Below are 15,240 nucleotides of genomic sequence, written 5' to 3' on the forward strand. Positions count from 1 at the left end.
ATCTTGCTAGAGTATCGGTACAAAGGTAAACAAACATACAAATGTCACAAAACACATCTTGGAGTGATGATTGGAAAGGACATGAAACATGATAAGCATATAAATAAAATATTCGGAGAAACCTACAACTTATTGAGGTCAACCAAAGTGGCATTTACTTATATGGATGAAGAAATGATAAAGAAAATACCAACTACACTAATAATACCAAAACTTGAGTATGCAGCATCACTTTGGACACCCAGCACCAAAAAGAATATTAAGAAACTAGAAAGATTACAAAGAGCGACAACCAAACTAGCACTGACTCTTGCCGAACTAACATATGAGCAAAGACTATCCAAACTGAACCTACCAACACTGGAACAAAGAAGAGAAAGAGGAGATTTGCGGACTATCTACAGAATAATGAAAGGAACGGAAGTTTTAGACAGGAACAACCTGTTAGTGTGGGACAACGGTAAAACGAGACACGGAAAAAAACTGAAAAAAGATAGCTATAGAAAAAACTTGAAAAGGTACAGTTTCCCACACAGAGCGATTAATATATGGAACAAATTAGACAACAAAACAGTATGTGCAAACACTATACAAGATTTTAAGACAAAACTTGATGCGGAGAGATACAAAGATGGGTCACCATGAGCATAGCTCCCCTCCCGTATATTACAACTAGGTAAATACAACTAGGTAAATACATGAGCATTGTGACCTTCCTATTCAATCCTATATATAATGGATCAAATAGCTATGCATGAATATCAAATATATCAAATACATAACATTCATGGCTATCAGCATAGCCCTTGTAGTCATTAAGATACTCAATCCTGTCCACCATGTCAAGGTGTCAACTCTTGGATTGGTGTCAGCTCTCAGATAGACCTCAAGGGATAGCATCCTAGAATAAGTGTAATCAGTATGCTATGCCCACCTGACAAACACAATATTGATATTATGTTGAACATATTTCATACATACGTATACCAAGGGCTCTTTCCCCCTTTCCAGTGAAGTAACCAAAGTCAAAAGGCATAATTCCACTCCCATCATCTCCCCCTACCCATCTGGACTTCTCATGAATGATTGGTCATCCCTGCATCTTGCTCATTGCCCTGGGTCAGAACTAATACAGCAAGACACTAAAAGAAATTTATAATGAGGGAGTAAATAAATACGTACATACATACATACATATACCAAGGCTTTTTCCCCCTTTCAAGGGAGGTAGCCAAAAAGGGAAAGGCATAAAAACACTCCCACCCATTTCATCCCTAAATACACTCCACACCCCTCCCACCCTACCTCTGGGGTATTGGCTGCTTGTCATTGTGGCAAAGTAGCATGCAATCGATACTTTAGGGTCTATATGGGGCGCCCCTACGGACCAGAGCCACACATCATTTTGTCTATGATAGAAGAAAACTCTGTTCATAGAGAAATGATGACACTTTTATACTACGACTGTCCCTCCGTTATGCTGTCCCCCAACCCCTTGTTGCTGTCCTGTACCATTTCTCTGAGTATTCTCTTTCTGTGATGGGGGAATTCCCTGTGGTGGGGGAAAAGAATACTGCCACTAAGTATCCCACTTGGATCGTAAGAGGCAAGAAGAAAGGGACGGGGAGTGGGACTAGGCATCCTTCTCCCTGTAGCCCCACGGGGCATATATAAAAAAAAAAAAAAAAAAAAAAAAACGTACCACAACAAAAAAATGGAAAGAACATACATAAAAAGCTGGTACAACAAAAGGTGTAGTGAGGCTAAGGATAAAAGAAACAGCTTAGAAGAAATGGAAAAGAGACAAGAAAACAAGCAAATGGCAAATGTACATTAAACTAAGAAATGAGTATGTAAAAATACGCAGAGATGAAAAGAGAAACCAGGAAAAATATATAATAGAAAAATGCAAGGAAGAACCCAAACTATTTTACAGATATGTAAATGGCAAACTGAAGAACAAGAAATAGAAAAGCTGCGCCAAGGTAAACATGAATATACGGAAGAACTGGAAATGGCTGAAATTATGAACAACCATTTCAAATCAGTATTCAGAATAGAAAACTCATCTAACTGAGGAAATAAAGAGAGAGAGAACCCCTCAATGAAAGAAATAATTGTAACACAAAAGGAAATCAGCGACCAAATCAAAACCCTTGACGTCAGAAAATCACATGGTCCAGACGGAATTGCAAATTGGATACTGAAAGAATGCATGGAAGAATTAACAGACAAAATATACAATATAATTAAATTCTCACTTAAAGAAGGAAAAGTGCCACAGGACTGGAAGAAGGCAAACATTGTACCAATTTATAAGGGAGGAAACAAGGAAGACCCATCAAATTACAGACCGGTCTCCCTGACAAGCACAGTAGCAAAAATTTGCGAAAAGGTTGTCAAAAATAGATGGGTTAAACATATGGAAAAAAAAACTATACTGAATCCAAATAAATTTGGATTCAGACAAGGAAGATCATGTACAACAAATTTGATCTGCTTCTACTCAAGATTAATAGACATAATACAAGAAAGAGATGGTTGGGAGGACTGTGCCTTTCTGGACCTACCAAAGGCATTTGATAAGGTACCACACAATAAACTAATAAGGGAGATAGAATCAGTAGGTGGCATCAGAGGAAAATTATTGGAATGGATGAAAGACTTCCTGACTGGGAGAAAAATGAGAGTAGTAATTAGAGAGAAATTCTCAAATTGGGAAGAAATGATAAGCGGTGTCCTGCAGGGATGAGTACTGGCCCCGATCATGTTTGCTATATACATAAATGACATGGACAAAAGAGTAAAGTGTTATATGAATTTCTTTGCAGATGACACAAAAATACTAAAGAAAGTAAAAACAGAGGAGGATTGCAACTCATTACAACAAGACTTGGACAAGATCTGTAAATTGGACTTAAAAATGGGAAGTGAAATTCAATATCAAGAAATGTAGTATAATGGAATTTGGAAAAAGTAAAAACAGAATATCGAGAGATTATAAAATTGGTGAAGAGGTCAAAAAAGTAAATTCGGAAGAAGACCTTGGAGTGATGATCAGCAAAGACATGACACCGGATAAGCATATTAATAAAATAGTCGGAGAAACCTATAATTTATTGAGGTCAGTAAAAGTGGCATTTGCCTATTTGGACAAGGAAATGATAACAAAATTCTAACTACACTAATAAGACCAAAACTTGAGTACGCAGCAACACTATGGACACCCAGTACCAAAAAGAATATAAAGAAGCTGGAAAGAATACAAAGAGCAACAACAAAGCTGGCACCAACTCTTTCCAACATGACATATGAACAAAGACTGTCCAAATTAGAGTTACCAACTTTGGAACAAAGAAGGGAAAGAGGAGACTTACTGTTTATAAAATTATGAAGGGAATGGAAATATTAGATAAGAATGATTTATTGAAATGAGACAGTGGAAAAACAAGAGGACGAAAAAAAAAAAAAAAAAAAAAATAGCTTCCCATACAGAGTGATAGATACTTGGAACAAATTGGACAAAGAAACAGTGTGTACAATAACAATTCAATATTTTAAGAAAAAACTTGTTGCTGAGAGATACAAAGATGGGTCACCACGAGCATAGCTCCCTTCCCGTATAATACAAATAGGTAAATACGGTACATCCACAGCAAGGCTGCTTCATTTAATTGGGGAGAAATCCTTTTGGGCTGCGTCAAAATATCATTCACACAACCACTCCCTACCTCCCATTCCCCACCCACTCCCTTCCATGCATCACATTATCATCTATACACAGCTATTCTCCACTTGCCTCTATCTTTTGCCTTTTGCCTTCCTTCCTCAACAGACATCCCCCTCTTGCACAATGTCCCTTTACCTCATCCATCCATCTCGTCCTCAGTCATCCCCTCATGTTCACTACATCCACCTCTGCCTTCCACACTTTTACTAATCTTTCTTAACTCATTTTTTCCATGTGCAAACTATTCCAATACTATTTCATCATATTTCATACCTATTATAGAATTTTCTTATTTAGTCTGGATGTCCTCAGGTAATACAAATATATGGTTTCAGGAAGAAGTAATAGATGTGATGCTACAAAATGGTGTACCACAAGAAGATTTCCATAGGTCCATGAAATGGTACCATCATGACATGACTAACAATATCTCCAGGCTTGTACTTGAATCTATATCCAATGAAGGAGCCTTCCTTGTGCGACCAAGCTCTCAAGGACAAAGTTCTTTCACACTTCTATTAAGGTAATGATTATTTTCAGTGATGGTAAACAGGGTTGCCTCAGGGCATCTCATTTATTCAGACTGGTGGTGGAAGTTGAAGTTGATTTTTCCAATATATGTAGGCATTGACTGATTGATTGATGTAGGCATACCTCATTATACAACTGATGTTTAGACAGTCATTCATACAATGCAAATTTCTCTATGCAAATTTGTGCAATTTTTTATTATTATATTTTTCAATTTGACTCTTTTTGTTATAAAAACACAACTATTTTCTCTAAGAAAATGGAAAAAATAAGCCTGCATTAGTGAGGAAGCTGTAATAGAACTATCTGTCTATATAAACTTAGGGCTTTTCCTCCCATATAAGCAAGGTAGCCAGTCTAGGCATACACCCACTCCTACCCATTCCACTCCTATCTACCACCTTTAGCATCCCCTCTCATCTTAGCTCCTGGTGGATGAAGGGTCATCCATGTCTCTTGCCCACTGCCTGGGTCAGAAGCAATGCAGCAAGACACAGTACATCCACAGCAGAGCTGCTTCTCTTATATGGTGATCCTCCCTCCTCATTCCCTCATGCAAATAATAGAGAAGACAGGGAGAGATCACTTCTGGCTGCATCAAAATATTATATATACACAACCATTTTCCACTTTCTTCCTTTCCAGCTCAACAGACACTCCCCTCTTGCTCAAAGCCCCTTTCACCCTATCCATCTATCTCATTTTTGGTTGCCCCCTCAAGTTCACTCCATTCACATCTTTTTGCTAATCTTTCTTGAGGCATTCTTTCCATGTGTCCAAACCATTCCAATAATCTTTCATCAGCCATATTTGCCAGCTGACTTTTCACACCTGCTCCTCTCTTAACCTCCTCATTTACCATTCTATCCAAAATGAGTGTTGAAGGCAAAGCTAGATGGAGTGAACATGAGGGGAAAACTGAGAATGAGATGGATAGACGGGTGAAGTGAGCTTTGGGTGAATGGGGAATTTCTATTGATGCTGAGCAGTGAAGATGGGAAAAGATAGGTGTGAGTAGGAAATGGTTGTGAATGTATATCTTGACTCATTTTCTCTAATTGTTCATGATTGGACAAGGAAAGAGGGTTGCCATTGTAAATGTAACAGTGGGGGTAAACCAGCTCTGGTTATTGGGTTCTGGTATTGAGATGTGTGTTGCTATATTACTTATGACCCTGGCAGTGTACAGGGATGGCCCTTCATCTTTAAAGGACAGATTTTAACTTGTATTTTGCAGCAGAAGAGCTATGCTTGTAGGGACCCACAGTTGTGTCTTTCCATATCCAGTTCTTTCTTAAAGTCGTGTATAGTTTTAGCACTCACTGTTTTCAATTTATTCCATTTGGCGCAGCCAAAAGTGGGGCTGCGCAGATCAAATGGCACTAGCATCTAGCACCCGTGACGTAGACAGACTTGGGACTGAAGGTTATAGAATCACGGGGATATTTGATGCGAATTTAATGCAGATCTGATCCATCATGCAGGATGGGACCAAGGGGATTTTGATAGTACGTTGGAATTGATGAAAAACTGTAAAAAGTACTGTAGTTACTAAAGGCTAAAAGCTACACATGATATAAAGGATTACAAAGGATGCACTAGAATACTCTAAACCTCAAATACAAAGAGTTTTAAGACTTACTGAGTTGGCTATAAGAGGGGTGTGTTCATCTTTCTAGTTCGGACCAGACTGGCGCCTAGACGTGATGTTATGTCACAAACGGCAACCGGTTCTTACACACCTTTTTAAGTCTAATTCTTTAAGTGCACATTGCACAAATAATGAGATGTTATCTTGCAACACAGCTTGCAGACAACTTACAACGGTAGTATTTTTAAGCAGAAGAAGCTTCTGCTCGCAACATACTTAAATTAAAGCATTACCAAAAACAACGATGAAAACCCCTTCCGAGGGGAAACAAGCTCAAACAGAAAATATGTAAACATTGGGAATACACGGATATATAAAAAAAAGCCCCATTACATCTCGTAATGGCACATTCCATGTATCTATCACTCTATGTGGAAAGCTATTCTTTTTCAGATCTCTTCTGTAACTGTTCTTCTTTAGTTTCTTCTTGTGTCCCCTTATATTTCTTGTGTCCCATTTAAGTAGATCATCCCTGTCTACTGAGAGATGTTTATTCCCTAAATAGACATTATATATAGCAGTATGAATTGGACAAGATATCAAATCAATGTGATAGAGAAAATATTCATAAAAATACATATTAGTTCTCGGTCCTTCTGATAGCAGTCAAGTTAAGCACCTTGGAAGGAGAAAATCAGATGATACCAAACTCTAAGAATCTTAATACAAGTGCCTCACACTCTTCATCCTTGTACATGAACCAAGTTCTCTCCTCTTGACCTTTCAGAGCCAATGGTAAAGTTCAAAAACTTGGCATTCAGGGTGAGACTGATGGCTTCTACATCTGGGACACAGACCTACCATTTCCAACATTGGTGGACATTGTCAAATATTATATGCACAGGCCTTTAACCAAGACTGGAGTCTGCCTTGCTGTGCCTGTCACTGAGGAACATGTTCAAATTGCTTTAGAGGTAGGTCAGTTGAGGTGGTCTACAACTTTTGTAGCAACATTTTATATTTTCTGTTGAATTTTTTGGGAAGTATATATTCTTTTATTCTACTTAATTTATATATACAACCACTCCTCGTTTAACGACGACAATTGGGACCAGCATGCCGTCGTTAACCGAATTGGTCGTTAAGCGAAAGTGTATACATATACGTACATGTACTGTAATGTACAATGTCCAGCAATACATGTATCTTTATTTTCATGTATTTCCCTCTTTTATACAGTACATTAAAGCTTTATTTACTGTTTATTTACGGTGGTCATGTTCCCGAAATTACCGTATATGACCAAATCCGCGTATGCTGACATTCCATATTGAATACCGGGGTATTTTTTTAGTTTCGACCATGGGTGCAATATAGCAATAGAAAATTAATTATTAATTTTGTAAATTAAAATGTATCAACGTAATATGCAATTTTGTGGGATGAAATTAAAGTAAAAAATACCATGCTACAAGAAAATATGCTAATGAATGAAGTCGGTAGCATAGGATTGGGACGCCATCTTGTCGTCTGCCAACGTCTCTCACAACGACGACAACGAGGACGAGCCGGATGACATTTAATTTGCAGGTAATGATTTATCAAACACAGGTTAGGTTAGTTTAGTTTAGGTTAGGAGAATTTATCATCCTTTCATTTCCTCGACATCGGCATCTATCAAAACAAACATGGTGTACCATTCATCCGACATGACTTCATTACTTACGAAATTTGTTTTAGCACCTTTTTTTATTTCCGCTCACAAAATTGAATATTACATTGATACATTATAATTTACAAAATCAATAATTAATTTTCTATTGCTATATTGCGCCCTTGGTCGAAACTAAAAAATTTACCATTACCGGTATATATTGTACCCCAGGTAGTTTTTGCAGCTTGCAGGATGGTAATGTAGACCTAAGCTTCAGAACACGTTACCTCACAGCTAATATCCACTGTACAAGTTCATTTATAACATCATACAAATTTGCCTCAGCCAACTTAATTATCGTACACGACGTTGTAACTTCGGGAGATTTATGTTAGATGAACAATGGTCTGTCATAAAGCCCATCGTTACTCCGAGTTGTCGTTAACTGAGTAGGTCGTTAAACGAGGAGTACCTGAACATATATATATATATATATATATATACACACACACACACACACACACTTCAGCGAATGGACGGCTTGGATGACGTTCTGAAGAAAACTGAAGTCTGTGGATCCCAACGCAAAGAGAAGTGCCTAGTGTTTTTACAGGGTGGGGGGGAAATTGCTCGTGGAGTAGTGGGAAAGTAGGGAAAGAGGAAAAGGGGAGGGATTACTGAGGGAAATGGAAGGAAATGAGGAGGGAGTAGACTTGGCCCAGCCAGACAAGCGAAAGGTAAACAAAAGGCTGAGTGAGGATGAAATGTCTAATAAAATTGTAAAGATTAGAAGTATAGAGAGGAGCAATACAGCAGAAAGTGACGAGAATATGTTCCAGGGATTTAAAGAGGGTGGGGGGGACACAACCCCCCCCCCCCCCCGACTGATAAGACTAGAGGAGAGAGTTGATAAGGTGATCGAGGACTTGGAACGTAAGTTAGGTAATGTTGATTCCATTTTCCAGAGAATTGAAAGGATGGAACAACTAGAGAAGGCAAACAGAAACTTAACTGAAGAAATAGAGGACCTAAAAAGACAGTTAGGAAATGTAAAGGAGGAGAATGAGAAATTGAAGAAGAATAGTAATGAAAACAGAGAGAAAATAGCTACAGAAGCTAAAAATTGGAGAACAACCCAAGAAGGGAATAAGGTTTCATTCACTGACATAGTCAAACAGCAATTGAAAGAACATAATGAAGACTCAGTTATTAAAGTGATGAGACAGAAGGAGAATATAGTAAGAGAATTAGCTGACAAAAAGAAATGTATAATTATATTAGGAATGGAAGAGAAACATAACCCAGATAGAACCGCAAGAATCAAGGAGGAAAATGAAAGAGTAAGCAGTTTATTAAAATTAGTCCAGGAAGATGAACCAGAAATTATAAAGGAAATTGAGGAAAAATTCAGACTCGGAAAATATAGTACAGATAAGACCAGACCAATTAAGATTAAATTCAGGTCACAAACAACGGCAGAGAAAATTCTATCCAAAACAGGGAAACTAGCAACAAATGATCAATATAAAAAGGTATGGATAAAAAGAGAAATGAATAAGGAGGAAAGAGAGGCAGAAAAGCAGAAAAGACTTGAAGCTAAGGCAAAAAACGAGGAAAGAACGGAGTCAGAGAAAGAGAGATTCTATTGGAGAGTAGTGAACATGAAAATAAGGCAGTTCGACATACTAAAGAAAAACATAAGGGAAACAGAGAACACAATGGAAGTGGCAGAAAACTAAGAGCGTCTTACACAAATATAGATGGATTGATAACAGGATTGAATGAACTGAATGATTATTTGAAAGAAAAAGAACCGGACATAATGGGAATTGTAGAAACAAAATTAAAAGGCCCACTACCACCCAACAGTATAGGACATGATGCATACAATTATTGGATTAGAAACAGAGAGAAAAAACAAGGGGGTGGAGTGATGTTCCTGACTAAGAAGGATATAAACGTGAAAGGTGTCATATATGGAAAGAATACAGTAGAGATGATTATGATAGAAGTGGAAGACCGAGATAAGAAGAGCAGAAAATTTGTGATCAATTATGTGCCTCCGAAAACAGCCTCATGGGAGGAGAGTGAACATAAAAGTATGTTAGAGGACACAAAGATAGCATTAACTAAAATAATGGAAGACGGAGGAAGAATAATTATGATGGGCGACTTTAATTGCAAAGAAATCTGCTGGGAAGAAATGACAGTAAGGAGTGGTGATGACTCATGGGGAAATGCTCTACTTGAGATGATTACTGACCATTCAATGACACAATGGATACAAGAGAACACTAGGTATAGAAATGAAGAACCATCGAGGCTAGACTTAATAATTACATCTGAACCTAGAATAGTGGACAAGATTGAATATAAAACACCAAAAGGTAAAAGTGACCACATATTGATTGAACTGGAACTTAATGAAGAAAAATATATGAAAAGAAATGAACAATATAGAAAAGGAAGAATGATGTATGAAAAAACAAACTTTGATAAAATAAGAAAATTCTTCCAACAAAAAAACTGGGAAGAAATATACAAAGAAGAAACATCAGTGGAAGAGAAATGGAATATTTTGACAAAAATTTACAAAAAAGGAGTGGAAAAGTATGTCCCAAGACAAAAACAAGAAAAAGAATATGTAAAATGCTGGTACAACAAAAGTTGTAGGGAGTTAAAAGACAAAAGAGACAAAGCCTGGACCAGATGGAAAAAAGACAGAAGACCTGAAAAATGGAAAATATATACTGGTTATAGAAATGAATATGTACAAAAGTGCAGAGAGGAAAAAAGAAAATATGAAAAAGATGTTATAGAAAAGTGTAAAGATCAACCAAAACTATTCTACAGATTTGTAAACAATAAACTGAAAAACAAACAAGACTTGGAGAAATTAAGACAAGGAGGAGTTGAATACACTGAGGAAATGGAAATGGCAGAAATTATGAACAAACATTTTAAATCGGTGTTTACAAGGGAAAATATACAACCTGAAGAGATTGAGTGGAAAGAAAAAGTCCCCCCTATGGAAGAAATAGAAGTAACAAAGAATGAAATATTGACACACCTGGGTAATTTTGATGTCAGGAAATCGCATGGGCCAGATGAAATAGCAAACTGGATTCTGAAGGAATGCAGGAATGAACTGGCAGACAAAATACATAGCATAATAAGCAGTTCCTTAAAAGAAGGAAAAGTTCCAGAAGATTGGAAAAAAGCAAATATAGTACCTATATATAAAGGAGGAAATAAAGAAGAACCTACCAACTATAGACCAGTCTCTCTAACAAGTACAATAGCAAAAATTTGTGAAAGAATTATCAAAAGTAGATGGGTAAAATACTTGGAAAAAAACAACGTACTAAATTCAAGGCAATTTGGATTCAGACAAGGACGATCATGCGTCACCAATTTAATATGTTTCTATTCAAGGCTAATAGATATAATACAAGAAAGAGATGGATGGGCTGATTGTGCATTTCTAGACCTAAAAAAAACTTTTGACAAAGTACCACATAAGAAGTTGCTTAAGAAATTAGAATATGAAGGAGGAATACAAGGTAAATTGCTAAATTGGATGGAAGACTTTTTGCAAGAAAGAAAAATGAGAGTAGTGATAAGAGATCAGCACTCAAAATGGAATGAAGTAATAAGCGGTGTCCCGCAGGGAACAGTTCTGGCCCCAATAATGTTTGCTATATATATTAATGATATGAATGAAGGAATTGAAAGCTATATGAGCTTCTTTGCAGATGATGCAAAACTACTGAAAAGAGTGAAAACTGAAGAAGATTGTGAATCACTACAGAGAGATCTAAATAAAGTACAAGAATGGAGTAGGAAGTGGGAGATGGAGTTCAATACAAAAAAGTGTAGTATAATGGAATTTGGAAAAAGCAAAAACAGAATAACAGGATCATATAATTTGGGAGAAGAAGGAATAAAAAAAGTAGAAAATGAGAAGGACCTGGGAGTCATTGTTATGAATAATATGTCACCTGAGAAACATATAAATAAGATTTTTGGAGAAACTTATAATTTAATAAGAACAATCAAAGTTGCATTTACATACCTGGATGAAGAAATGGTGAGGAAAATCCTAATCACCCTGATAAGACCAAGATTGGAATATGCAGCAACGATATGGTCACCAAGTACAAAAAAATGTATAAAAAAACTTGAAAGAATACAAAGAGCAATCACAAAACTGGCACCAACACTCTCAAAACTATCATATGAAGAGAGACTACAAAAACTTAAACTACAGACACTAGAGCAAAGAAGAGAGAGAGGAGATTTGATAGCTATTTACAGAATCATGAAAGGCATAGAAATTACTGATAGAGAGAATCTGATAAAATGGGATGACAGAAATACAAGAGGACACGGAAAGAAAATAAAAAAAGACAGCTATAGAAGAGATTTGAAAAAGAACAGCTTTCCTCACAGAGTAATAGACAGTTGGAACAAGTTAGATGAGAAAGTGGTGTGTGCAAAAACAATACATGAATTTAAAAATAGTTTAGATAAAATGAGATATGAAGACGGGACCCCACGAGCATAGCTCCCCTTCCCGTAAAATACAACTAGGTAAATACAACTAGGTAAATACACACACTTCAACGAACGGACGGCATAGACGACGTTCTGAAGAAAAAGTGAAATTTCGTGGCTCCCAAAGCAAAGGAAGTACATATTGTATTTGCAGGGTGGGGGGGAAATTGCTCGTGGTGTAGGGAAAGTAAGGAAAAAGGAGAAGGGGAGGGATTACTGGGGGAAATGGAAGGAAATGAGGAAGGTGAGGACTTGGCCCAGGCAGGCAGACGAAATCTAAACAAACGAGGGCCGGACCAATTTAGCGATGATGAAATGTCTAACAAAAATGTAAAGATTAGAAATATAGATAAGAGCAATACAGTAGAAGATGATGAGAATATTTTCCAGGGATTTAAAGAGGGTGGGGGGGACACAACCCCCCCCCCCGATTAACAAGACTAGAAGAGAAACTCGATAAGATGATCGAGCACTGGGAATTTAAGTTCGGTCACGTTAACAACATTGTGCAGAGAGTTGAAAAATTGGAAGAACAAGAGAAGGTGAACAAAAACTTAACTAAGGAAATTGAAGAATTAAAAAAACAGTTAAAAGAAGTAAAAGAAGAGAATAAAGTCTTAAAGGAGAATAATAAGGAGAACAAGGAGGGTTGGAAAAAAATCCAAGAAAATAGCAAAGTTGCATTCACTGACATAATCAGACAGCAAATGAGTGAACAAACTGAAGACTCAGTTATTAAAGTGATGAGACAGAAGGAGAATATAGTAAGAGACTTAGCAGACAGAAAGAAATGTATAATTATATTAGGAATGGAAGAGAAACATAACCCAGATAGAACCACAAGAATCAAAGAGGAAAATGAAAAAGTAAGAAATTTACTAGAATTAGCTCAGGAAGATGAACCAGAAATAATGAAACAAATTGAAGAGAAATTCAGGCACGGGAAATATAGTACAGACAAGACCAGACCAATTAAGATTAAATTCAGGTCACAAACTACGGCTGAGAATATCTTATCCAAAACAGGGAAACTAGCAACAAGTGAACAATATAAAAAGGTATGGATAAAAAGAGAAATGAATAAAGAGGAAAGAGAGGAAGAAAAACAGAAAAGACTTGAAGCTAAGGAAAAAAACGAGATAAGAACGGAGTCAGAAAAAGAGAGATTCTATTGGAGAGTAGTGAATATGAAACTAAAGAAAGTCGACATACAAGAGAAAAACAAAAGGGAAACAGAGAACACAATGGAAGTGGCAGAAAACTAAGAGTGTCTTACACAAATATAGATGGATTAATAACAGGATTGAATGAGCTGAATGATTATTTGAAGGAAAAAGAACCAGACATAATGGGAATTGTAGAAACAAAATTAAAAGGTCCACTACCACCCAACAGTGTAGGACATGATGCTTATAATTATTGGATTAGAAACAGAGTGAAAAAGGAAGGGGGTGGAGTTATGTTCCTGACTAAGAAGGATATAAACGTGAAGTGTGTCACATATGGAAAGAATACAGTAGAGATGATAATGATGGAAGTAGAAGACAGAGATAAGAAGAGCAGAAAGTTTGTGATAAATTATGTGCCCCCGAAAACAGCCTCATGGGAAGAGAGTGAACATAAAAGTATGTTAGAGGACACAAAGATAGCATTAAACAAGATGATGGAAGAGGGAGGAAAAATAGTTATGATGGGCGACTTTAATTGCAAAGAAATCTGCTGGGAAGAAATGACAGTAAAGGGTGGAGACGGCTCATGGGGAAACGCTCTACTTGAGATGGTTACTGACCATACAATGACACAATGGATACAGGAGAACACTAAGTATAGAAATGAAGAAGAGCCATCGAGACTAGACCTAATAATTACATCTGAACCTAGAATAGTGGACAAAATTGAATATAAAACACCAATAAGTAAAAGTGACCACATATTGATTGAACTGGAACTTAATGAAGAAAAATATATGAAAAGAAATGAACAATATAGAAAAGGAAGAATGATGCATGAAAAAACAAACTTTGATAAAATAAGAGAATTCTTTCAAAAGGAAAACTGGGAAGAAATATACAAAGAAGAAACAACAGTAGAAGAGAAATGGAATATTTTGACAAAAATTTACAAAAAAGGAGTGGAAAAGTATGTCCCAAGACAAAAACAAGAAAAAGAATATGTAAAATGCTGGTACAACAAAAGTTGTAGGGAGTTAAAAGACAAAAGAGACAAAGCCTGGACCAGATGGAAAAAAGACAGAAGACCTGAAAAATGGAAAATATATACCTGTTATAGAAATGAATATGTACAAACGTGCAGAGAGGAAAAGAGAAAATATGAAAAAGATATCATAGAAAAGTGTAAAGATCAACCAAAACTATTCTACAGATTTGTAAACAACAAACTGAAAAACAAACAAGACTTGGAGAAATTAAGACAAGAGGGAGTTGAATACACTGAGGAAATGGAAATGGCGGGAAATTATGAACAAACATTTTGAATCAGTGTTTACAAGGGAGAACATACAACCTGAAGAGAACGAATGGAAAGAGAAAGTCCCCCCTATGGAAGAAATAGAAGTAACAAAGAATGAAATATTAACACACTTGAGTAATCTTGATGTCAGAAAATCGCATGGACCAGATGAAATAGCAAACTGGATACTGAAAGAATGCAGGAATGAACTGGCAGACAAAATACATAGCATACTAAACAGTTCCTTGAAAGAAGGAAAAGTTCCAGAAGATTGGAAAAAAGCATATATAGTACCTATATATAAAGGAGGAAATAAAGAAGAACCTACCAACTATAGACCAGTCTCTCTAACAAGTACAATAGCAAAAATTTGTGAAAGAATTATCAAAAGTAGATGGGTAAAATATTTAGAAAAAAACAGTGTTAAATCCAAGGCAATTTGGATTCAGACAAGGACGATCATGCGTCACCAATTTAATATGTTTCTATTCAAGGCTAATAGATATAATACAAGAAAGAGATGGATGGGCGGACTGTGCATTTCTAGACCTAAAGAAAGCTTTTGACAAAGTACCACATAAGAAGTTGCTTAAGAAATTAGAAACTGAAGGAGGAATACAGGGCAAACTACTAAATTGGATGGAAGACTTTTTGCAAGAAAGAAAAATGAGAGTAGTGATAAGAAACCAGCACTCAAAATGGAATGAA

The 15,240-nt window shown here is 36.5% G+C and overlaps 2 protein-coding genes across 4 annotated transcripts in view; one reads left to right on the forward strand and one right to left on the reverse strand.

Moving 5' to 3' along the window:
* The window catches only part of LOC143020359 (uncharacterized), a 203,972-nt gene that overhangs the window by 151,441 nt on the left and 37,291 nt on the right, over nt 1-15,240 (reverse strand). The window lies entirely within an intron of this gene.
* The window catches only part of sl (small wing phospholipase C gamma 1), a 182,958-nt gene that overhangs the window by 103,325 nt on the left and 64,393 nt on the right, over nt 1-15,240 (forward strand). For both annotated transcript variants that reach the window (XR_012965896.1, XM_076176720.1), the window contains exons 14-15: nt 4,066-4,253; nt 6,640-6,826. Coding sequence is in view for 1 of the 2 variants with exons in the window: in XM_076176720.1 (XP_076032835.1) it covers nt 4,066-4,253; nt 6,640-6,826 (375 nt within the window). In the remaining variant the exon portion in view is untranslated. The remainder of the gene's footprint in view (nt 1-4,065; nt 4,254-6,639; nt 6,827-15,240) is intronic.

The sequence above is a fragment of the Oratosquilla oratoria genome, chromosome 39 (genome assembly GCF_046742065.1).
Source record: "Oratosquilla oratoria isolate Oo_2021 chromosome 39, ASM4674206v1, whole genome shotgun sequence".
Taxonomy (NCBI): Eukaryota; Metazoa; Arthropoda; class Malacostraca; order Stomatopoda; family Squillidae; genus Oratosquilla; species Oratosquilla oratoria.